Source organism: Hyperolius riggenbachi, chromosome 7 (genome assembly GCF_040937935.1).
Source record: "Hyperolius riggenbachi isolate aHypRig1 chromosome 7, aHypRig1.pri, whole genome shotgun sequence".
In the NCBI taxonomy this organism is placed as follows: Eukaryota; Metazoa; Chordata; class Amphibia; order Anura; family Hyperoliidae; genus Hyperolius; species Hyperolius riggenbachi.
This window is the reverse complement of record NC_090652.1, coordinates 248,196,695-248,221,043: the sequence shown is the minus strand read 5'-3', so window position 1 is coordinate 248,221,043 and position 24,349 is coordinate 248,196,695. Positions and strand designations below refer to the sequence as shown.

The 24,349-nt window shown below is 42.6% G+C and overlaps 1 protein-coding gene across 4 annotated transcripts in view; it reads right to left on the bottom strand.

Moving 5' to 3' along the window:
* Positions 1-24,349, bottom strand: part of ATF2 (activating transcription factor 2) — a 158,012-nt gene that overhangs the window by 23,417 nt on the left and 110,246 nt on the right. For 2 of the 4 annotated variants that reach the window (XM_068247016.1, XM_068247017.1), the window contains one exon: positions 5,504-5,609. In XM_068247016.1, the coding sequence (XP_068103117.1) occupies positions 5,504-5,609 (106 nt within the window). Of the gene's footprint in view, positions 1-3,961; positions 4,023-4,102; positions 4,159-5,503; positions 5,610-24,349 lie in introns of all 4 variants that reach the window. The other 2 variants (XR_011023019.1, XM_068247018.1) reach the window with 2 other exon arrangements.

The following is a 24,349-nucleotide window of genomic DNA, read 5'->3' as shown; positions in this document are numbered from 1 at the left end:
TTACTTTGTACAGTGCCACAGAAGATGAAAGTGATTTTTAAATCCCAATAATTAATAATAATATAATTTGCTTTTTAAATCAATAGCCTGGACTAAATGTAGAGGCCGGCACACTGACTGTATAAACTTGTTCTGGGTCACAATTAAAGGAAACCTAAACCAAAAAAAAAAAGAGTTTCACTTACCTGGGGCATCTACCAGCCCCCAGCAGCCATCCTGTGCCCTCGTAGTCACTCATGGATTTTCCGGTCCCCCGCTGCCAGCTAGTTTCGTTCCATGCGTACCTTTGTGTGCATTCTCGTTGGTGCAGGAAGCTATTGCGGATATTAACAAATACATTGTTGCAGTGCGTAAAATTTTACGCATTACAACTGTAATGCGTAAAAATGTATGTGTTAATGTCCGCAATGGTAGGTACGCATGGCCGCCGGCCGACTCCCAGTTTGCAAAAACGAAACTAGCTGGCAGCGGAGGACCGCAAGAGCCATGCGTAACTGCGAGGGCACAGGATGGCTGCATGGGGCTGGTAGAAGCCCCAGGTAAGTGAAACTCATTTTTTTTCGGTTTAGGTTTCCTTTAACACAGAGTAGCAATACCACAATAGCTGCGGGAAACCACTGTTGGTATTTAAAGTTTCAGGAAGAGAGGTCTGTTAAACTTGTACAATAATAGTTTCGTATGCAAAACTAGGTCACTGTAATAGTACATTTATTAATTTAAGAACAGACTCCATTTACTGGCACAGTAGATGTTCATCATTTACATCTATACTGCTTATCTTGTTAAACAATATACAATTCCCTCTCTGGCCAAACAGGTGCAGAGGACTATATCAGGTCTGGGATGGTGGTGAGTGCACAGCTTCTCATCTTCCTCCCAGTGTGACTGTGTACCAGGATGACGGCACAGCACAGGGCAAATACTAAGGAGGACATCACTGTAGATACTGTTTTTGTAATGCAGTTGTTTCCAAATTTAAAGTGTCCCTGTCACAGTACTGATTTCTACCTGTGGGCAAGAGGCAAAACACCTCCCGCACAAGAGGCCCAGCTGCAGCTTTCTGTCTCTCGCAGGAAAAGCTGTTCTAGGTAACCTGAAGACTGGTGCCCACTAATCCTGACACTAATATCGCATGACTAGAGAAGGTAATAGCTGGTCAATAGAAACAACCGGATGAGGTAGAAAGGGACAGGCACAATTTACAACTGCAGCTGAAAATAACACTGAACATAGCATTAACCAATTAGAGACGGCAGGTTCTGGCCTCTTTAAGGATAAGAGCCTTTTTGTTCATTTTGCCGTCTGTGATGACTGTGATTGGCTCACAGTGATCACCTGGTAAGGTGTCAATGAAACTAACTCCTTATCCATAGGAGGAAGCTGCGGCGTCGAGAGAAAATATAAAATATATCATTTATGTGGACCAGATAATTCTCACTGGATTTGCTTCTGCTAACTTCAGAGCATAAGCACAAAACCTCAGTCCAGTTGCCATGCGCAAAAATCACACAGCAATATTACTGTTACTTAAAGAGACACTGAAGCGGAAAAAAAATATGATATAGTGAATTGGTTGTGTACTATGAATAATTACTAGAAGATTAGCAGCAAAGAAAATATTCTCATACTTTTATTTTCAGGTATATAGTGTTTTTTCTAACATTGCATCATTCTATAATATGTGCAGATTACACAACACTCAGCATTGCATTCAAAATGAGTCTTTCAGAGCAGTCTGAAGTAATGACCTCTCCTCTGGCAGAGGAAAAGTAAATCGTCCAGGAACAGTTGAGATAATAAAAGTCAGATAACAGCCCTGTCCACGACTAACTTAGTCGGAGAGCTTAATGGCTTGTTTGCATAGAGATAACAACTGGAGTTTCTCAACTCTTCCTGTACTGGAAACAATTACAATGATGTATCTGATCTTAATGTTTTATTTCTTAGCTGTGCTACACAGACAAATCATTATATCATCATTTTTTTTTCGCTTCAGTGTCTCTTTAAGCTTACACGGTATGAGGTGTTGTAAGAGTAATGCGCACTACACAGGGATGAAAGGTAATGGTGCCCATACACTGCGTCAAATTCCCACCGATATACAGCAGATTCGATCACTGTGATTGAATCTGCTGTTAAATCGCAAACGCTGACCGATCGACCGATTTCCATCCGAAATCGATCTATCCCGCCGATCTATCCCCGTGGAAAATTTATCTTGATTGCCGGCGGGTCGGGAGCACGTCAATAGCGGCATTTGATTGGCCGACGACCAACCAAGCAATACATTACCTCGGTTCCTTCTTCAGCTGGCCAACTTCTGTTCAATTCCTTCAAACAGTAGAGCGCCCTCTACTGTTTGAACTTCCACTGGTCACAGGACGTGACAGGAAGTAAAGAGAAGATGCCCAGCGCAGACGGAAGGAACAGGGAGGACTCGTGCCGGTGGGTAGGTAATGTATTGCTGGCAGCGGCGGGCAGCGGCAGCTGCACAGATTGTGAATCAGTTTAATGCTGAAATCGATTCAAAATCTGTGTAGTGTATGGGCAGCCAATAGATCCCTCTGCGATTAGATTAGATCAGAGAGGGATCTATCTGTTGGCAATCAACCAGTGTATGGCTGCCTTTAGAAGAGATCTAATTAACATGTATGCAATATAAAAGCTTGGCAGAGGAGGTTTTTGTCCTTAGGCTTTTGCAAAGGACTAGGGGACATGATCTGCGTATGGAGGAACTTTTAACCATTTCTTAAGGAAAGGATTCTTTACATTAAGAGTGATTAAAATGTGGAAATTATTACCACAGGAAGTTATTTTGGCAAATTCTATACCTGAGTTTAGGGGGGATTAGATGCTTTCCTTGCGTTGATAGACATCCATGGCTATAATTACAAGGTAATTCCTGGTGGTGTGGATCCAGGGAGTTTATCTGATTGCCATCTGGAGTTCAAAAGGAATTTTTGTGTCTCTTTTGGGGCTAATTGGACCATATTACGTGTTCCCTATCGGGACAGACACCTTCCTCTGGATCAACAGGGACATGTGAGGGAGCAGGCTGGTGTTGTACCTTATTTTCTGGTTGAACTCGATAGATATATGTCTTATTTTTTCAACCCAAATAACTACCGTATGTAACAAGTAGCAATTCATGTTACCCTAGCTTTGCTCGCATACCTAGGTAACATAGGTTGTGTTAATTGCGCAATGTATGCAAAGTTTGTCAGCATATTAACAATAAAATTGCTGTGCGTTGTCTGCACATGGCAACTTGTACAGAAGTTTTGTACATATGACCCTTTATCCTTAGCCTAGGCATTGACTAAACCACCACACCACACCCTAAAGCTATGGACACAGGCTGGAGGAAATTCCGCAAAGGCGGATTTAAAGATGGTCTCAGACGAGAATTCATTGTGGGTACAGGAACCCCCCCAATACCGCCTAATGATCTGGCATGCTGGATCATTAGCATCCGATGTCCAACTAAGCCCACAGGGCATTTGTTCTCCCCACCCACCAGAAGCTGCTCCACCAAAAAGTAGCTTTGCGGGCACTAATGGGTGCGCAAAGCTACATCGCGCACAGCCACACGCAGCGGTTAATAGTGCGCGATGCGTCGATAACGTCGCACCCGCTGCCCTGTAAATGTCGCATCCGTTGCGCCGTTATCGTTGCACCGCACACTATTGACCGCTGCGTGTGAGTGATATTTGGGCGCAAACCACCTAACTCCATGGTTTGTGCCCACTAGCACTTAAGGCTCACTTAGCTTAGCGCCGGTTAGTGAATCAGGCTGATACTATCTTGCTGACTGAAGCATCAATTTCAGCTTGACAAAGTGTACCCAAAATGCCGTGCCACTCCTGTTCACACATTTTATTTGAGCTAGCAGTAATGTTCTATATGGCATGGTATTGGTATTGCCAAATTCAGTGCAACTGGGATGTATGCTGTTACTTACCTCCAAACATCAAAAAACCCTGGTCCAGCAAGCTGATTTCTTATAATCATACTTCATGTAACTGCATTTAATAAACAATGTATTTAAAGTTATAATGCAAAAAATGCTTTCTTAATGCAATAAAATTAATTCTTAACTTACAACTGCAATGCGTCACAGATGGCGATTTCATCATTGTAAACTGCGGGCAACTTCCTCTGAAAAGAAACATGAAGTGAGAGACATATGGAGGCTGCCGTATTTTTTTCCTTTTAAACAATGCAGGTTGCCTGGCTGTCCTGCTGATCTTTTTTGGGTGCAGTAGTGTCTGAATCACACACCTGAAACAGTCATGCAGCTAATCTTGTCGGATTGTTGTCAGAAACACCTGATCTGCATGTTTATTCAGAGCCTATGGCTAGATGTAATCGAGTTAGAGGATCAGCAGTACTGCTAGGCAACTAGTAGTGTTTAAAATTAAATCAATATGCCAGCTTCCATATCCCTCTCATTTCAGGTTCCCTTTAGGCCAGTTTTAAACCAGGTTTTTGCGTTGTGGTGCGATGCTCCTGCCGCATCTCCCTGCAAAACAAAAAGACTACAATCATACAACCCTGCAGCAGAGTGCGCAAACAGGGTCATATGCATAGCACCGCCCACCCCACAGTGAGGTACTCCAGGCTGGGCAGGAGATACGTCGCTAGAATTCCATGTGCGCCTTGATGCACCGCACTCCTTCGTATACACTACCTACGTGGCCCATGGCCTTCCATTACCCCAAGCAATGTGCGTTAAGTGTGGTTCTTGGGGTAACACGCTGCAGGCTGTGCATCAGGATTGCAGTCGATTGGAGGCGACTCAACGCCAAAGGTGTGAATGGCCCCATTCACTTGCATTGCCGTCGCGTCACCTCAAAGTAAAACAGGATAAAGCAACGAGAGTGTAAAAGGGGCCTGAAGTGCGCAATCTTTTATAATTGATTTTCTATGGAAAACAATAAAAAAATGAGCGCTTTAAGATTCCAAATAGACTCATGAAAACCCCTCCAAACAATTACGTATTTCAGTCAAGAAATAGAAATAAATTCCTCATTCCGGTAGCATAAATCTCATTTCAAAGAAGAAAAAGCAAAAGTTTCCAATATCAACATCAGTAAATGTGATGCATTCAGTCTGCTTGCTGGAGAGGCTGAATAGCGTTCTGCATATGTTAATCATCCTATGTGTGCTAGAACTGGAACACAATAGCTTTAGGGATTTTCTACATACAGTACTAATTAAACAGCATTCAGCAGAGAAAGAAAGACAAGGAAAAAAGGAAAAGAGAAACATAGAGCAAAGTTAATCAAGGGAAGCGAGAAAATATTTCACACAGGAGAATGGAAATTAATTCTATTTAAACAACAGCTAAATGTGGCGAGCCATAACCTTAGCCTATTTTCAATATTTAATGTTAAACACTGGGAGCGTGTGCGCGCCTCCCCCGCATTAATAGACGCGCGGTTCATTTTGGCAGTATTTCACTGACGTAGCCCAAGGCCATGGGTAATGGAACATTACTCACTATGATAGCCAGATTTCTTCTGCATGGCGGTTACAGGGCAATCTTTATGAGCCAGAAGAAGCTGTTTCAGCTGTGCCACTTCATTTCTCAGCAGGGTGACTTCATTCTGGAGGTAAAGGGGAAAAAAAACTTTCTCTTTAGAAGTGAATGGAAGAAGTTCTCAAAGTTCACAGCCGAGTGCCGCCCACTGACACTCTTAAGAGGAATGTGGCAGGCTGGCAGCATTCAATAAAACATTTTATTTGAAAAGGATATGCAGAAAATTATTTAGCAAAAAATGTACATCCAAATGATCAAAGGTGAGTCCATTTGCAGAGTGAATGGCGCATTAGTTTTTGCTTTTATTACCCATGAAAGCTGCGATTTCGGCACCTGAGTTTCTCAGCCCCGCCCTCCTGCCAAGGTCATTCCCATAGTTAATTTTAGCCATAAAGTGCAGTATTTCACGAAAGTCGGTACATTTTTGTCAATATTTTATTAGCGGTATATCTTTTCATGAGACAACACTGGAGATAGGACACTTTGATACAATGTAGTCAGTGTACAGCTTGTATAATGATGTAAAATTTCACAGCCTTAAATGACTAAACCGCTGGCAACAAATTTGAGTACACCCCTAAGTGAAGAATGTCAAAAGTGTGCCCTCAAAGATTCAATATTTTGTGCCCACTACTATTACCACTTTCCTAATCTCTTGTGCATGGCATTCAGGAGCGTTTCACAGGTTGCCAGTGGAATCCCCTTCCATGCCTCCATGATGACATCACAAAGCTGGTAAGTGTAGGAGACCTTGAACCTCTCCACCCATAGTTTGAAAATGGCAAACCTATGCTTGCTAAAATCATGTATAACAGGTGTCATCTACATGGCACTGCCAGGGACAAGTATGCAGAGCCAGGACAAGGTCCTCCGGCACCCAAGGCTGAGACACCAAAGTGCGCCCCTCCATCCCTCTCACCCTACCACCCACTAATTGTGATTAGACTAAAAGGTGCCCCAGGGCCCCCAACACCATAATCTCTAGTTATCTGGCTTGCAGTCACTGCCATGTATCCCCTTTTCTTATTTCTCTCTGCTTCAAACACAATAAGGGAATGATAGATGATTGAGTTGTGGGCCCCCTCCTGCGCCCTGAGGCTGGAGCCTCGCTTGCCTCAGCCCGGCCCTGCAAGTATGCCATGTGTCCAGTATTTCTGTGAGTACCCAGAGTTGGTTCCAATGCGATATGGGGTGAGACTGACACAGATTGTAAATGACATGCTAATAATTATAAGTTGATGCAAATTTTATGCAATTGTACAGCACTTGGAAATGAACCAAACAAATGCAGCTACTGCTGCATAGGACTGGTCAGTTACTAAGCTGGAACACTAATTACACTAGAAACCATGTACCCACCATCTTTGTGTTATGCTACCATTAGCAAGAGACTGAGCTTTAGTTGGCAATTAAGGATGTACTGACCACTTACCATTTACCCTGTGGAGCCTCCAAGGAAGCGGCTTTTGACCACAAAATTTGCATCAGGTACTTCTACAAGTATCTGAACATGGATCATTGATAATTAAGGAAGCCCCACAAAACCACAGGCAAATAATGGATATTGTGATACATATAGTATACATCAGGGATGGCCAACTCCAGTTTCTAAAGGGCCCAGGTCCTCGCACATTTTTGACACAGCTCAAATTATTTGATGGGACTGAATCAGGAAAGACGTGGTTTCTCCATCTCTCTGTCCATCCTAAACAAGACTGACTGGAGTCAGACATCCTCTGTATATGTTACAGCCAGAACTCAAAGTCTGACTACTTTGGGTTCCTGCCGGAAAAAGAGTTGGCCAGCTGACGCGGCAAATACACAAAATAAATGAGTTTTTTAGCACTTTGGCAGTCCAGAACACAAGATGATTAGACGTGACCAAACAAGTACCCGATTCTCTCGTTGCAGCCTCTTACCACGCCCCCCGTTCTGCACATACAGGACCTTCAGTTGCCGGCTACAGCTCTCTGCTGCCTCTGTTCTGCACACACAGGAAGTTCACAGCTGCAGCTCCTTGTGCACATGCCTATAATAACGGTGTGCGGAAAAGTGGTAATAGAATATCGATAATTTTAACACTATTCTACGACTTAATTCCAATAGTAAAAGGTAATCTTTACTGAAATTTGACTATGCCCTAACCGGGTTATTCTCACACAGAACCCTCCCTCTTTATGCCTAATACCAACCGATCCCCCCTGGTGGTGACTAACACTAAAACTCCCTTACAATCTTCCGATATTCTGCCCTAGAGGATCATTTTATTGTAGTCAATAAATTGATTTGTATAGCCAGTAAATTTTGTTTCATGCAGCCATAAAGTTACAATTACTGTTGCGCTGCGCCCCAATTTAACAGTCTGCCCAAGATACTGTAACTGTTATAGTTATTAAATTACATTGTGGGTATAGTTGCCCTCACATTTACTTGGGTTTAATTCAAACGTTGCCCCTGCACTGCCTCACCATTCTGCACATGGGACCCGTGGAGCTGCCTTCAGCTGGGGCGGAAACCTTCCCATGATCCTGCAGGGCCTGAAGCACCTCAGCGTGATCAGGAAGAGCCTGAGGACCAAAAGCCATCGGCAAGAGGCAGTGGGGAAAGCACTTCGGGTATTTGTCAGGTGCATTTAGTCACTCTCCCTTCTGGCTGGCCAAAGTACAAAAAAAAGTCAGTATTTCTTGTATTGGCCACATCAGCTGGTCATTTCCCATACTGGCCAGACTTTGGGATCTAGCTGTAACATATATATGGACCTCTGATTCAAGTTATGTGTAATTTGTTGATTTATCATGGACAGTAACAAACAGTAGAGGGAATTGTGAAGATGAGGGGTGACTATAAAAATGCTTATGATTTAGGCAGAGAGTACACTTTTGTTTTTTCCCGATTACAATGCACGTTTTAAGATGAACATCTTCTACAGTAGCAATCCTATTGGTGATTGAAAATCATGTACAGTGTGCAATATTATGCTGTAGGCTGTCTTTTTCCCGCATCCAAAATGTGAGTCATCCAATTGGTTTACACTGTAATGTGATTATGGATGGAGGGAAAGCATGTGTGCTCCCTGCCTTACTCCAAAAAGAGGCAAGAAATACAAGAACACAAGTCCGGCAGAAGGAGAAATAACAGTTATACAACCATTTGTGCTTTAGCATTTTTGAGATATTACAAGAGCACTTTCTAATAATACATTATCTAAAGCAATACAATACTTTTTCTTTGACCATACATACAATTTAAAAGTAAACTAAATTCATTAAAGAGGATGTGAACACAGCACACAATGAAAAGTCTTTATTCCACATATAGTTGTTGAAAAAAATCACTGCTGTGTGTACTATGTTTGTTTAGCCAAATCAAAGTATCCGATTAGATCTAATCAACAGCTGTGAATCAGAGCTGTGAGCTCTGCCATGGCTCTCAGGTCATAAATAAATACTTAAGCTTAACCCTTTTGTGCTTCTGGGAATGTGAAACCAAGTTAAAACATGATTGCAGATAGGTAAACAGAGGCGCCAATAAGAGTAAAAACGTTTTAAAAACCGTTTAAAAAGGGTGAAGTTTGGTGGACTTACCTCCCTTGTAGAAAGAACAGACTTGTAAGATGTTACTACAATACACAGTAACTTTTGTTGGATACTCTAAACGTGCAACGCGTTTCATAGGACAGGGGTGTCAAAATCAAATACAAAGTGGGCCGAAATTGTACACTGTGACCTATCTGCAGGCAAACCTCAATGTCTACTGGCCACCTTCCTCCCTTATAAAGTTCCCTGGTGTCTACTGGTCCACCCTCCCCTATACAGTTCCTTGGTGTCTAGTGAACCTCACCTATACAGTTCCCTAGTGTTCAGTGCTTTCCCCCTGCCTCCCCATATGGCTTCCCTGGTGTTCTAGGTCTTCACCTCCAATATAGTTTCCCTGGTGGTGTAGAGTGGGCCAAACATAATGCAAAGTGGGGAAACCACTTTAGGGCCAAATTTAATGGCTCTGAGGGCCAAATTTGGCCCACGGGCCGGAGTTTGACATGTATGTCCTAGGAGAAAACTCAGGTGAAAAACATAATTGCATATGGTGCAGTATGTCATAGTACCTTCATTGCACTTTTGTCAGGCATTAAAAGTCATGTTTATTTTTTATAACTGTACCAGATTTGAGGCTTAGGCCTACACTGTGGCTGTGACTAGTGGCCAGTCCTTTCAAACCTAAATGTCACCAGTTTCCAGCAACTCATCAGAGAGCACCCTTAGTGTGTTCAAAGTTAAAGAGGGATTGTCAGCGACAAAATCAAATTCCATTTACCCACTGCTCTGTGTTTATTATGCGGCCTGCAACCTTACCCTGCACTGCAAGCACTCCAATCTATTCAGAAATGTTGCTGCCATTATAAATCTAATCTGTGAGATCTATGTTGCTAAGCTGTCATGTTTACAAAGCAAGCTAGCAATGACAGAGATTCTAGGAAGAAAAAAGGGAAGAAGTGACATCAGTATTGGCTTCAGCCAGAGGGAACAAAAATGGCAAATTCCAGGAACAGAATTCTCTTTATTTACTATATAATATTCACTGAAATCAAAATGTGGACAGTGTAATACATCTGTTATGTAAGTAGAGCAAGTAGTTATCTACTTTTAAATGTGTTTTTTTTTTTTCTGGCATAGTATGGCTGACTCTGTTGCTTCAAAAGTCATCCCTATGTATATTATCAGTTTGGATAAAGACAAATGTCTAGACCAGTGGTCCTCAATCTAAGGCCCGTGGGCCGAATGTGGCCCCCCGAGGCTTTTTTACTGGCCCCCCACACAGAAAATGTATTACTTATAGATGCTGTCAGCTACATTTTTAAATATTGGTGGTCCGCATATAGAATAGCAGTGCTGGCACCACCCATCTACATGGAAGCCAGAAAGCAGTAATTTTGCTGGTTTCCAATCAAATTCCACATAAGGTGGCACTGCTGTCCAATTGGACTGCAGGTTGTCACCTGGGTATGCTTCACTGTCTGGCCTGCAAAGACTTCTACATCATTTTTTGTATACTCTGGCCCCCAGCAGTCTGAAGTATGTTGACCCGGCCCTCGACCCAAAATGTTTGGTCTAGACTATGCATGATTATCACAGTTTTGTTGTTGGTTTTTAATGTCATCTCAAGTGCACCTTAGGAACCTCACTTTGGCCCATTATTTCCCTGTGCTGCAGGTAAGCGGTAGGAATAACAGTAACAAAGTTTGAACCTTAATACCTTCTGTATTGTCAACTGCTTATCATCAGCCTATGAGAGCCGATTACTCTCTGTGACTCCACAGGGGACAGCCGTGCCACACTGCTGTCCCCAGTACAGCGCTGCCTTAGATCGCAGCACTGTACAGTGTTATTAGACGGCGATTTCACCATCTAACAGTCTCCTAGCGGCGTTCAAGCAGATATGCGCGCAAGCTTCTGCAACACCCCGTCCCAGGACTTGACGCCACTTGGCGTTAGGCGGTCCTGGAGCTGCCGCCGCGATCACGCCTGTCGGCGTGACGCTGTCGTTGAGCAGTTAAAGGACAATTATTGCAAGAAGCCATGGCAAAATATAGTGTGTGCCATGTGATGCCTTTAGAATGAACTTAAAGCGGTCTAAGACCACTTTAGCCTATATTTAAAATATTATTTTCTTTTCTGCTTGACCACCATTACCTGGACTGAAATCACATGATCACGGCTACACATTTAGTAGTATCAGTAGAGTACTGTATTGTTAGCCTTTCAAAGTTTTGAATCAGGATGTCAGTTCCAGGAATGTGGATAAATGGTATAATCCTTTCTTAAAACAGAAGGTATTTGCGATTATTCAGGTTGGAGTGAGTATATGAGGTGAAACGGTCTGTATGCATGTTGGATTAGTGTGGTATAATTAACAAGCTAGATCCAGAGGTTGTGAGTAGGCACTCCAAAGTCAAAGGTCGGGTGCTTGGTATTATGGCATAGGCCTGCCAATAAGTAATCTCCAAACATCACGTATACCAGCACTCCATATTCCAGCAAAAAAACGCTCTTTTATTGAGCCATTATATACACAGTAGTACCGACAATTGTTTCGAGGGCCTCGCAGGGTCCCCTTCATCAAGGCGTGTGGTTACAATGAAACATAGCAATCAACACTTATATACAACAGTAATCCTCCAACAACCCACCCCAAACAGTGATCAATCAATGATGTCATCTCCTCAGTCACCTATGTAAACATGCATATACAGTAGTCCATATCATGTAATCAAAGTATTGTTTAGCTATACAGCTATAATCAACAAGCTGACACATCATTGCATTCCTGCGGTTCTGGAGGTCGTGTTTCAGGGACAGCAAAGGGATGATTAGCATGTTCAGCAGTGATGCATTGTGGGAGACATTTGCTCACTCCAACCTGAATAATTGCAAATACCATCTGTTTTAAGAAGAAACATTTCTGATTTCCATAGCATTTTAGTAAGAGGGCTTTTTGCTCCTTTTTTAGCCTCTGTCAAACGCCTCGGAGTTCTGGTTCACCATGAGCTTGCTGGGCAGTCTGTAACTCTACATTTCTAATCAACCACAAATAAGCCTATATATACCGTATTTTGTTCTCCACTGCCAGTTGGAAAATTTAGCAAATCAATGACAAAGGAGAAGAGAGCAGCATTGTATGAGGTGGCTCCCTGACACTTGTGGTGGGCTCTCTTACACAGTTCACTGGACTCATAGCTGTGCAGAAGCAGCTATAAAACTGCCCTCCGAGTTGACAAACTACAGACAGCATATAAATCACTGCTGCAGCTCCATACTCAATAACCCATCCTGTGATCTTCCTGACCCCTTTCTTCATGCTGACACTGAGCAAAGCTTCTCTTTCACACAGCCGCCCAGGAGGGAAGAAGCCTATGGCTGGCTGCTTACAATAACCAGTTGAAGAAGCATTTTAGTCTCTAAAGTAGGCGATAAAGGAAACTGAAATCCAATCCACCTCCATCGACATGTGCTGTGCTTGACTTAAATGCAGTCAGTGTACACAAGGCAATTTACAGGGAGGTAAATACCTTACATGCTTGTTTGTTATATTCATTTTAAAACCTACACAAATCATTTTCTAAGTTTCCCAATTCATATGAAGGGACTGTCAGAGGCGTATCTAGGGAAAACCGCGCCTATGGCAAACATTGAAATTCACCCTTGGGAGGGGGGCCCCTCCAAACATTTTAACGTGTGCTCTCGTTTTAGTTGGTTGTCTCCAAGTTGAATTGAAGCATGACCTATAACAATGGAATATCGCAATGGGTCAGCCTATACACATCCCCCAAATAATGGGCAGCTTGTCCCTCCAAAAGATTTAAAGGATACCTTATGCTAGGCATACATGGCTCGTTTTTGCCACTCGATTCTCCCGTTCGATTGTTTCGCTGCTCGATTCTGCATTCGATTCTCTTATCTTCCGCTCGTTTTTTCTTATCTTTCTCCATTCACTTCTATCACAAATCAAGCGGCGAAACGATCGGCCCGGAGATCGGACATGTCGGAAATGATCTATCAAGCCATCTAAATCAGGGCTTTTCAACCTGTGGTACGCGTACCACCAGTGGTACTTTGCTGTTGCCCAGGTGGTACATATCAGGTTTTCATGCCACTTAATTGCCTGTCTGCTGCTTGTCCTCCACAAAGTTCAGCTCCCCCTCGCTCGCTACTAATGCAATCTGTAGGCTAGCAATCTAATTTTAACCCTTTTCCCCTCCAATACTCCCTGCCCCCCACACACACTTTCTTAAAGTGTTCCTTTAAGAGAAAAAGTGCACCTGGGGGGTACTTACCTCAGGAGAGTGAAGCCCCTGGATCATAAAGAGGCTTCCCCTTTTCTCCAGCGCTGGGACCCCCCAAAGATCTCCTTGTTGGCGTGCGTGTATGCGCAGTAGCGGCTATTCCCTTGGCGGAAACAGCAGAGCCTGGTCAGGCCCAATCTACTGTGCAGGCACATTGGTGGTACTTGAAAAATTTCAGGCAATAAAGGTGGTACAATTAGTGAAAAGGTTGAAAAGCCCTGATCTAAATGGCTTTGATTTGCTGCGAAGACGCATGATCCAGATCAGCAAATCAGACCCTTGCAAATCTATCAGCTGTTCAAACTTATTACATGCTTCTCTGTGAGTCTGCCTAGGCAGGGCCATCTCTACTCATAAGCCTATTGTAGGAACTGCCAGCAGTGGGCGGCGGTCAGCATGAATGCTCTGACTGGTCAGCATTAAGTTTTCCAATAATTTGTTCTTCTGTAGCTGCTCTGTAGGATCCCTGGAAATGATCCTTGGCACACATAACTGTTAGTTTATTCCTGGAGCACTTTTGGAAAACGCTAACCTCTGCATGCTGGAAACAGCCCACATAACCCCAGTGTTTTGAAGCTCTGACCCAATCACCTTCCCATCACTATGCGATCCTTGTTAGGCAGAATTCACACTTATTAAGATTCTCATGTATTTAGAGAATGTGCAAAAACCCGTTCGCTGCACCTCTAACGAAAGTGAGTGGAGAATAACACTTTCTAAAATTTGCGCTTCTGCATGTGTGAAAAAAATGTACTTCTTGCAGCATAAATTTGCACATTGCATACAAATTCCCATCAACTTTTATTAGTTGTTCGGAAAAAGTGCATGCGAAAATTGTAATACAAATGCAAAATGGAAATAGCGGAGCCAGATCAGGTCCGTTTGCGTGTGTGCAGTAGAGAGGACTCGATCGGACTTGGCTATTTCCGCTGAAGCCCATCGCTTGCACACACCGCCTACAAAGCTCTTGTCGGTGGATCTTCAAGGGTCCCAGCGCTGGATCCCCTTTGATGAGGAGGACAGTGGAAGCCTCTTTAGGATCCAGAGGCTTCCCACTCATGGGCAAACCCAGGATTTTCAAGGGGGAGGGGGGGGGGGGGGGGGTGGGGGGTGGGGGGGGATTCCTGAAATGTATCTCTCAGCCACGCACAATACAGTATAATAATATGGTAGGACATAATGCTTGGTACACATAATGCAATTTTCTGTCCGACTAACAGGATCTAACTATTATTTCCTACGTGCACGATCTGCTCCCGATCGACGAGATCGATCAGGAGCAGTTTGTATACAGATAATAATGAGGACAGCCAACATTGCTAATGAAGGGGAAAGTGAAGCATTCACACAGCAGGGCACAGGGCTGTGCTCATACCTGACTCTGTTAAGTTCCCCAGAGCTGCTCCATGCTCTGTACACACACTGCTGCTCCATGCTCTGTACACACGCTGCTGCTCCATGCTCTGTATACATGCTGCTGCTCCATGCTCTGTACACATGCAGCTGCTCCATACTCTGTACACACGCTCCTGCTCCATGCTCTGTACACATGCTGCTGCTCCATGCTCTGTACAGACACTGCTGCTCCATGCTCTGTACACACACTGCTGCTCCATGCTCCGTACACACGCTGCTGCTCCATGCTCTGTACAGACACTGCTGCTCCATGCTCTGTACACACACTGCTGCTCCATCCAAATTCAGGGAAAGAAAGGGGGCAGGGCGGCACATAGTGCTGGCAGCAGCATAGTGCTGTGAGCTGCAGGATACCTGCAGATATTCTGGTGTCTCAACTTGTGCCTGTCCCCAGACACTGTACTGGCCCTGGTCTGAGGAGGGATTCTGGGCAAGCTGTAATCCCCCCCCCCCCATGTTTGCCTACAACCTTTATGGTGAGTAAAGTACTAAGATCTAAGGAGCACCATTTTTTTTGTGCCCAATGCCCTATTTTACCTAAAATTATCCTCGAGGTGGCGAAAGTTTTCCAACCTAATAGCAGGTAAGTGCTTTCCAGCTTAAGAAAATCGACCCCATACTCCTTTTACACAGTCCACGTCTGCTGGATCACTTTTCTTCACTAACCTCAGTAAATCAGCCCACAGACACTGATGAGACTGAGGCCAGCTCAGTCTTTCTGGAGGGAGCTCATGTGTCTTGGCACATCTAGTGTGCATGCCTAGACTTATGAGGGTAAATGTGCATTGACCTATATAAAGAAAAATAAGCATAAAATAAAATATCCTCTGGATGCCAATTCCCCATTCTCAAGAAAAACACATACAGAAATACTGGAAAAACTCTTTAAAAGAACGCTTGCAGTTTACACGACGCAGAGCCAGCCATGTTACTACGTTTTAAACATACATTAGATCGTTGGAACGAATTAGATCTAAATTTAGCCGTATAGCTAGTACTCTGGATGCATACTTTGCTTTTTTTTTTAATAAGTGGTAATTTTAACTAAGAATCCTGAACTAAAGATCACCCATAAATTCCAAGTCGGTTAACACCTTCTGAGCCTGCACAGCACACATTGCAATGCAATTAATACAGCGGATTTCAAAGAATAGGCATTTTTAATAGGGCAAATATGGCTTAGCTCCAATGGGTTAATTTTCCCATAAAATCTTTATGAGCTGTTGAGAACTGGCTGCAAAGTGAAGGTAAATCATTGCAGAAGATGGCAAATGCATTGAAAGTGGGATAGACTGTATGGGCTGGGCAGTAAATCTAATGCATTAAATAATTAAATTTAAGCGCAGACAGAAATGTAAAACTGTTCAACATGCATAGTGTTTTTAATGCTCCTTTTTAAAGGGAACCTGTGCTTGTCTTTAAGTGTAGTAAATTGGAAGCAGGCACCTTGAGAAATCTTTCAGAGCGTCCTGAAAACTCGGCCTCCAAGCTGAGCAGACGTCAACTTAAAGAGGCACTATAACATCAAATGGTAGAATGTAATATCTAGGATGCCCAATGTTATGTTCAGCATCAGAAACAATTCCTATCTGTGTACAGTGCTGTATATGGTATGTTACCCCACCCTCCCAGTGATGTTTAGCCTAGACTGTGATGTCATGCAGCCCTCTGCCCCTGAGAATTCTGGAATATAGTAGTTTCTGCTCACTTCAGAACAAATACACATTCTGCAGGGATGCACCTGCCAGTTGAGAAGATGTTGCCAACTGTGATAAATGTATAAGGATTAATTTTACAATGGCCACATGTTGACTAAATCATTTTATAAATGACTATAGGAAAATATAACCAGTTTTAATAATTAACCACTTTCTCCTCCTGGACGTAGAGCTACGACCAGGAGGCCATGCGTGCTCCCGGCCGCGGATCGTTAGCCCAGGAATCAATGAATCAGGCCATGGTGCCCGATCACTGATTCCTCTCCTCCTATTTACATCCCACCCTCCCAAAAATACACAAGTAAAATGTTTAATAATAATAATAAAAAAAAAAACATTGCAATTAAAAAAAAAAAAATATTTACCTAAGGGTCTAAACTTTTTAAATATCTATGTAAAGATGAAATATTTCTATTTTTTTTTTTTTTTAATTATAAGCTTGTAAATAGTGATGGTTGCAAAACGGAAAAAAATGCAATTTTATTTCCAAATAAAATATTGTCGCCATACATTGTGATAGGGACATCATTTAAATGGTGTAATAACCGGGACAAATGGGCAAATACAATACGTAGGTTTTAATTATGGAGGCATGTATTATTTTAAAACTATAATGGCCGAAAATGGAGAAATAATGAATTTTTTCCATTTTTTCTTATTCTTACTGTTAAAATGCATTTACAGTAAGGTAGCTCTTAGCAAAATGTACCACCCAAAGAAAGCCTAATTGGTGACGGAAAAAACAAGATGTAGATCAGTTCATTGTCATAAGTAGTGATAAAGTTATAGGCTAATGAATGGGAGGTGAACATTGATCAGATGCAAAAAGTGAAAACAACTGAGGACTGAAGTGGTTAAAGGGAACCAGAGATGAACGTTTCACACAAAATAAACATATCAGTTGATAGCTTGTAAAGAATAAATGCTCTACCTAATAATTTCGCAGCTCTGGTGTGCCTTTTTTAGTGTTTTTTATCCATTATTGCTCCAGGAAAAATCAAATATGGCCGCCCGCTCATATCCCTTCTCCTTCCGGGTTATGAGTTGTTCTGGATGTGCTGTCTAGGCTATATGAGACTATGCTGCTATCTAGGCTAAATGCAGCCTTTCATCTATGTGCTTTCATTTTGGTATGATGTACAGCTGCCTGTAGGAAGTGTCTTTCATAGTAGTGATGGGTCGTTCGCGAACGAGCCGGCTCTAAGAGCCGGCTCTTTGCTGCGGACGACAAGAGCCGGTTCTCGGTTTTGAAAGAGCCGATGCCTCAGCCGCCCCACACAGCTCTGATTTGCTGTGTAATAAAGGGCGCTGAGGCATGCTGGGAGATGTAGTCCTCCTCTTGCAGCTTGTAGGAGTGTATGGGGCGGAGCAGGGCAGTAGCAGGAGGGATTGCCCTAGTCAGAGAAGAAGTCTGGAGTTGTCATGGAGACGGGGGAGGGGCCTTTACTCCGATTCTGAGTGGTGTCTAGTGATATTTAATGAAGAGCCGATTCAGAGCCGTAAGAGCCGGCTCTTTAATGGGAGCCGATTCAGAAGAGCCGATTCTCTGAGAAGAGCTGGAATTCCCATCACTATCTCATAGGGATGAAACTGCAGTCATCATCAGTATCTAGTGCACACAGAGCACACAGGGATCATATTGCAGCCACAGAGCTTCTCTCTCAGCAGTAGCAGCCACTCCCATGTCATCACAGCTCTCAGTATGCAAAGCAGGAAATCTAAGCCAGGAGGGGGAAGGCTTGGGCTTGAAAAGACTCCACAGAAGAGTGACTCAGCTATAATGATTCCAGGTCAAACCTCGACTGAATAGTCGGTGGATTCTAATCACTAATAGACTAATTAAGCAGATAACAATGAAACTAAAAGCAGGGTAGGTGTTTACTGTCATGTTCCCACTGATAAATGTAATAAAATACATGAGGGTGCTTCCTCTCTGGTTCTCTTTAAGTTACATTCACTGATAGTAATTCATTTAAAAATTAATTCATTTAATCTCTCATTTTTTTTATCTCCTTGTATTTGTATAAGAGAATACCTTGTTGGTTGTCATTGTCACTTTTGTTTTTGTAAATATTACTGTATTTTTGTACATATTATATATATTCATTCTGCCTGTTCCACCTTTTGTAATATTAAATATTTGTCTAATTTTAAGTTACTAAAGTCCAGAAGGACATAGCCCTATCACTACATACATAAAAACCTGATAATTTTTATTAATCAATAAACATATAAAAAGGGGAGAAACCTCCACAGATTAGGAAGGTTCTCTTGTGTATATCTCAAATGAGAAGTTTGTAAATAGTGTGGGGGTCTTTGCTAATCCCCCTCTGTCCCAGCAGTTTAATAACTGGAGCGAGGTGTAGCTATCCCACACATACAATACACAAAAGTGTTCAGTAGGTGATATGGTGAGTTGCTACCAAAAGGATCAGATGTAAGATCAAAATTTGGTGCAACACCAGAAGTGAACTATCACCTAACAGAATCACAGAAAAGACGGGTAGGTTTTGACAACCAAATAGTGCAGGTGCTGTACAAAACTTTTACATGCTCATGTTTCACCTAAGTGGCTTCCTCAGAAAGTGTGCTATACATATTTACAGTAGTCCTATAACAACCTAAATCACATATTTACAATTGTACAATAAAAACCCCCCATCATCATAGCCCCAGTCAGAGCTGCCTAATCTCCTTGTATTTGTATAAGAGAATACCTTGTTGGTTGTCATTGTCACTTTTGTTTTTGTAAATTTTACTGTATTTTTGTACATATTATATATATTCATTCTGCCTGTTCCACCTTTTGTAATATTAAATATTTGTCTAATTTTAAGTTAGCCTTCTGTGTACTAAGCAGGGAATTTACATTTCCTAGAGAGAAACTGCAGAGTATTGTGATAGCATTTCCTGTATTGTATGATCCGTTGTTTCATCGTTACCTGTGTGAGATTGCATTGTGCGTGGTGGCGCTCACGACTTTTAGGTCTAAAGCCAGTGGCTGACCTGGGGCATTAGACCGCCACACTGAGCACATGCAGTTTGGCATCAGTGTATGAGATTGTTGTAATTGCCATAGACAGGGACAGATCACCTTGCAGCATAGGAGTCTTTGGCCTCAATTCACTAAACGTATCTCCTGTCTTTAATAACTCTTCTAGAGTTGTTACCATGGTGATAAGGCATGTAGTATTCAGGAAACATTTTACCTCAGGCAAGCCTAAAGTTAACTCTTCTGTCTTTAAATTAACTCTCCAATCCTTAAAATAACTCCAGAGTTAAAGACAGGTTGTTAATTAGCTGCATGTGAAAATAACTACAGAGGAGGTAAATTAACTACAGAGGAGGTAAATTAACTACAGGAGAGGTAACTTATGAAGAGGTAAGATAACTCTCTCACGTGTGGAGGTAAGTTTTCTCTAGCCTTATTATCTCTAGCATGATCTTAGTGAATTGATGCCTTTGTGTGTATAGTGTTTAGGAGATCTCATTTTTTAAAGGAAGCCTAAAGTAATTGAAAAAAAAAACAGTTTAACTTACTTGGGGCTTCTACCAGCCCCCTGCAGCTGCCCTGTGCTTGCGGCGTGACAAACCGATCCTCCAGTCCCCCACAGCGACCCACTTTCAGTTCGGGCGAATCAGCAAGTCGATGGCCGCTGCTCCTGCACGGCCCTGGTCATGCGCATCCTCCATCACGCTCCCATCGCTGATAGCGTCCTGCGCATGTGCAGTACGAGATTTTCTTGTACTGTAGGGGGCTGGTAGAAGCTTAGGTAAGTAAAACTGACTTTTCAATTACATTAGGTTTCTTTTAACATCACATAGGATGTCTTACCACCATCTTTCCCCTTTTTCTCGCTGTAACAGTAAAGAAACACTGCTCTAAATGTCAAGATGCAGTCCTAACTCTTGCTAACTAATTGGAGTCCATAAAACTCCTGAGTGGCAGAGAAATACACCAAGGCTTGGAACCCACTACAAAGCGCTCTCGCAAATCGCTAGCATTTTTAATGAGCGTTTTGTAAGCAATTTCATGAGCGTTTTCTGGTGATTTTGGTAGCGATTTCAAAAAGTGTAAGCCTTTTGCCAGCGATTGTTTAGCGATTTGCGATTAGCATTTTTAATTGTAATCGGTTATTTCAATTAATTTAAATTTTTTTTACAGTGTGCAGTAATTTAAAAATGCTAGTAACATCGCTCTGTATAGAGATTCATGAGCGATTATGCCAACGTTTATATACTTCACATTGCAGAAACACTAACACAAGACGCTAACGCTCAAAAATGCTGTATGTCCTGCGTTTGTGATTATGCTAATCACAATTGCTCCAGTGGAATTTGGTTAACATTAGCTGAGTGTTTAGGGAAATCGCTAGCGGTTTGAATCGCTTCTTAAACTCTCAAAAAAATCGCTCTAAAGGGTTCCAGCCTTTAACAGTGCATGGAACAGTAAGTTATATCATTTAAAGAAAATCTGTAATGAAAAAAACTCCCCTGGGGGGTACTCGCCTCCGGTGGGGGAAGCCTCCGGATTCTATTGAGGCTTCCCCCGTCCTTCTCGGTCCCACGGCGGCGGAAAAAATCCTCCCGGAACGGCGGCGATGTAAATATTTACCTCTCAGGCTCCAGCGCAGTATCTGCTCTTCCCGCGGAGATAGGCGAAAATAGTCGATCTCCATCGGGCCGCTCTACTGTGCAGGTGCAAGTCTCCTGAGCCTGTGCAGTAGAGCGGACCCGACGGAGATCGACTATTTTCACCTATCTCCGTCAGAAGAGCCACAACAGCGCCCCTGCTGGAGCCAGAAAAGGTAAATATTGCACAGGCTGTCGGATTTGTCACCTGTGCGTTCCGAGGGCTGCAGCAAGACCGCCGTGGGACACAGGAGGACTGGGGAAGGCTCGATAGGGTCCAGAGGCTTCCCCCTACTGAGGTGAGTACCCCCCAGGGGAACTTTTTTTCAGTACAGGTTTTCTTTAAGATATGTCGGACAGCTGATTAACCATTATTATTCACCTAAAGAAGTCAAAACTTCAAATGCCGTTTTTAACTTTTAACACTAAAATACATCCAGGAAAGTTCTATTTAGGAATAAGACCATAGATACAATTATCTATCTTATCAGTTTATTTTTACTTTTGATTTGCATTAAAGCAAACCTTAAGCGGAAAAAAAAATTATATAATTGTATATGTAGTATGGATAATGAATAGAACATTAATAGTAGCAAAGAAAAGAGTCTCTAGCTTTTTTTTTATAACATTGCATAATTCTGTCACAGTTGCAGTTTTAAAACCACACTGTCATTTAAGCTATAAAACAAAGCAGAAATAATGACCATTTGAACTTTCCTGCAGTGAAACCTTATCTCAAGCTGTCTCTCACTGTTTCTTGGCTGTATTAGTGCTTCAGAAAAAAGGACTGTATTCCACCCAGTGGGTCGAATAACTCAGAGAAGCTCTTTAATATACTGTAGATAACAACTGAAGCTTTTTAATCCTTCCTGTACTGGAAAACAATATGAGACTCTTTTCTTTGCTACTAATGTTATATTTTTTAGCTATACTACACATACAATTCACTATCTTACAAGTTTATTTTTACTTCAGGTTCGCTTCAAAGAGGAACTGTAGTGAAAATAACATAATGAATAAAAAGGCTTATTGTTTACAATATTCATGTACAGATTATTTATCTCACCGACCCCCTTCCTTCCTGGCCGCCACTATATTGATTACCTTGCTTAAACCAGCAGCAGCCGACTCCAGAAGCAGGGCAGGCTTGCCGGGTCCCCCTCGGCTCGCCTGCCTGCTAGAAGACCTCAGATCACATGACCCGCAAAGCTACTGTGAAGAGAGTACAGCGGCAGCTCCCATTGCACATACTTCCGGTATACGCTGAATGGGAGCCGCTGGCAACTATACTAGCTACCTACCTATACTGGGGCAACTACACTGCCTATACTGGTGGCAACTATGCTAGCTACCTATACTGAGGGCAACTATGCTGGCTACCTATACTGGGGCAACTATTCTGGCTACCTATACTGGGGCAACTACACTACCTATACTGGCTAACCTATACAAGGGGCACCTATAACTGGCTACCTACCTACACTGAGGGTGAAAATTGTCGGATGCTGTGCAAGCTTTCCAAATCGGGGCTAATTCACACGTTTGCCACAGGCAGAAAAAAGTCTAGAAAAAGCCTGCTGACAGGTAATCTGAACAGAATGTTCGTTACTGAGAGTGCCATTACCAGTATTTCCCACAAGGTTCACAGACAGCAAACTGTCAGGACCAAGGTCTTGACAACACACTATGGGTGAGGTTTCACCACAATATCAGCCCCCTCTGATGAGTTGAGAAAAGGTAAAGATGTCTTGTGGGAAAGGGGGTATCAGCTACTGATTGGGATGAAGTTCAGTCCTTGGTTTCAGTTCCTCTGTAAAGAGAACCAGAGACGAACCACCCTAATGTATTTTATTACATTTATCAGTGGTAACATGACAGTAAACACCTACCCTGCTTTTAGTTTTATTCTTCTTTGAAGAATCAACTTTGATAAGAATCCACCGACTGATTCAGTCTAGGTTTGACCTGGAATCATTATAGCTGAGTCACTCTTCTGTGGAGTCTTTTCAAGCCTAAGCCTGCCCCCTCCTGGCCCCCTACTCAGAGCTGTTGACATTTGATGGGCTGCTGTTGCAGAGAAAGAAGCTCTGAAACATCACAAGTGTATCTGTGTGCATTGTGCAGCCAGTCATTATCTACTGTATGCAGTTTCATTTCTATGAGAGACACTTCCTACAGGCAGCCACACAGCATACCAGAATAATTAAGTTGAAAGCAGACAGATGAAAGGCTGCAGCAGCCCTGCTTGTCTATAGTCTCATAGAGGCTAGACAGCACATCCAGAACAGTTTATAACCTGGAAGCAGAAGAGATATGAGCCGGCGGCCATATTGGATATTTCCTGGAGCAATAATGGATAAAAAACACTCAAAAAGGCACACCAGAGTGGCAAAATTATCAGGTAGGGCATTTATTCTTTACAAGCTATCAACTGATATGTTTATTTTGTGTGAATCGTTCATCTCTGGTTCCCTTTAAGCTCAGACCTGTATTTTTTTTCTTGTTTAGATGGCAATGCATAGCTGGGATGAACTGCCTTTCACCTACAACAAGAGCAATCCTAGCTGTGAGTCAGTCCGAAAACGCTTTCTGGTCTCCACTGGCAGAAGAAAGGCAGACCTCCAAACGTATTACTTTTACTATTAACTGCAACGTAAAAGTAATCATGGGTCATTACTGCCCACTATGCTGATCAGCTCTGCCAGCATGTCAAGTGAAGAGTTATTAAGGAAAGCACAGCATTGATTAATGTGTGCACATAAAGAACGCTTTAATTATTTCTGTGACATTCAATTTTCTTTACAAGTCAGTCTGTTCTTCACAGGCGACGGTTTTGCTGTTGGCAGACAGAAAGATCTCGTTCTCTTGAAATCACCGCCAACGTGGGCATTTTAACTCTTAAAGAGGTGCCCACTAAACATTAATTTGCAGAAAACTTCAGATTCATTAAAAAGGACTAACAATAATGTTCTTTGTAATGGCAATTCAGGGGCATCAGCAAGGCTTGACTGTAGAGCGTATAAAACCTGAAGCAAGGGGTAGGGTTGATATCCATCCGCATAATTGAGTAATCAGCTTACGTAGCCCTCAAAGTATGAATTTCATTGGTTGCCAGAGGGAAAATTGGTTGTTTTCTGTACTGTCCAGACTTCAGGAATGAACTGTAGGTTAGAACAGAGGCGCCAGTACAAGTATAAAATATAT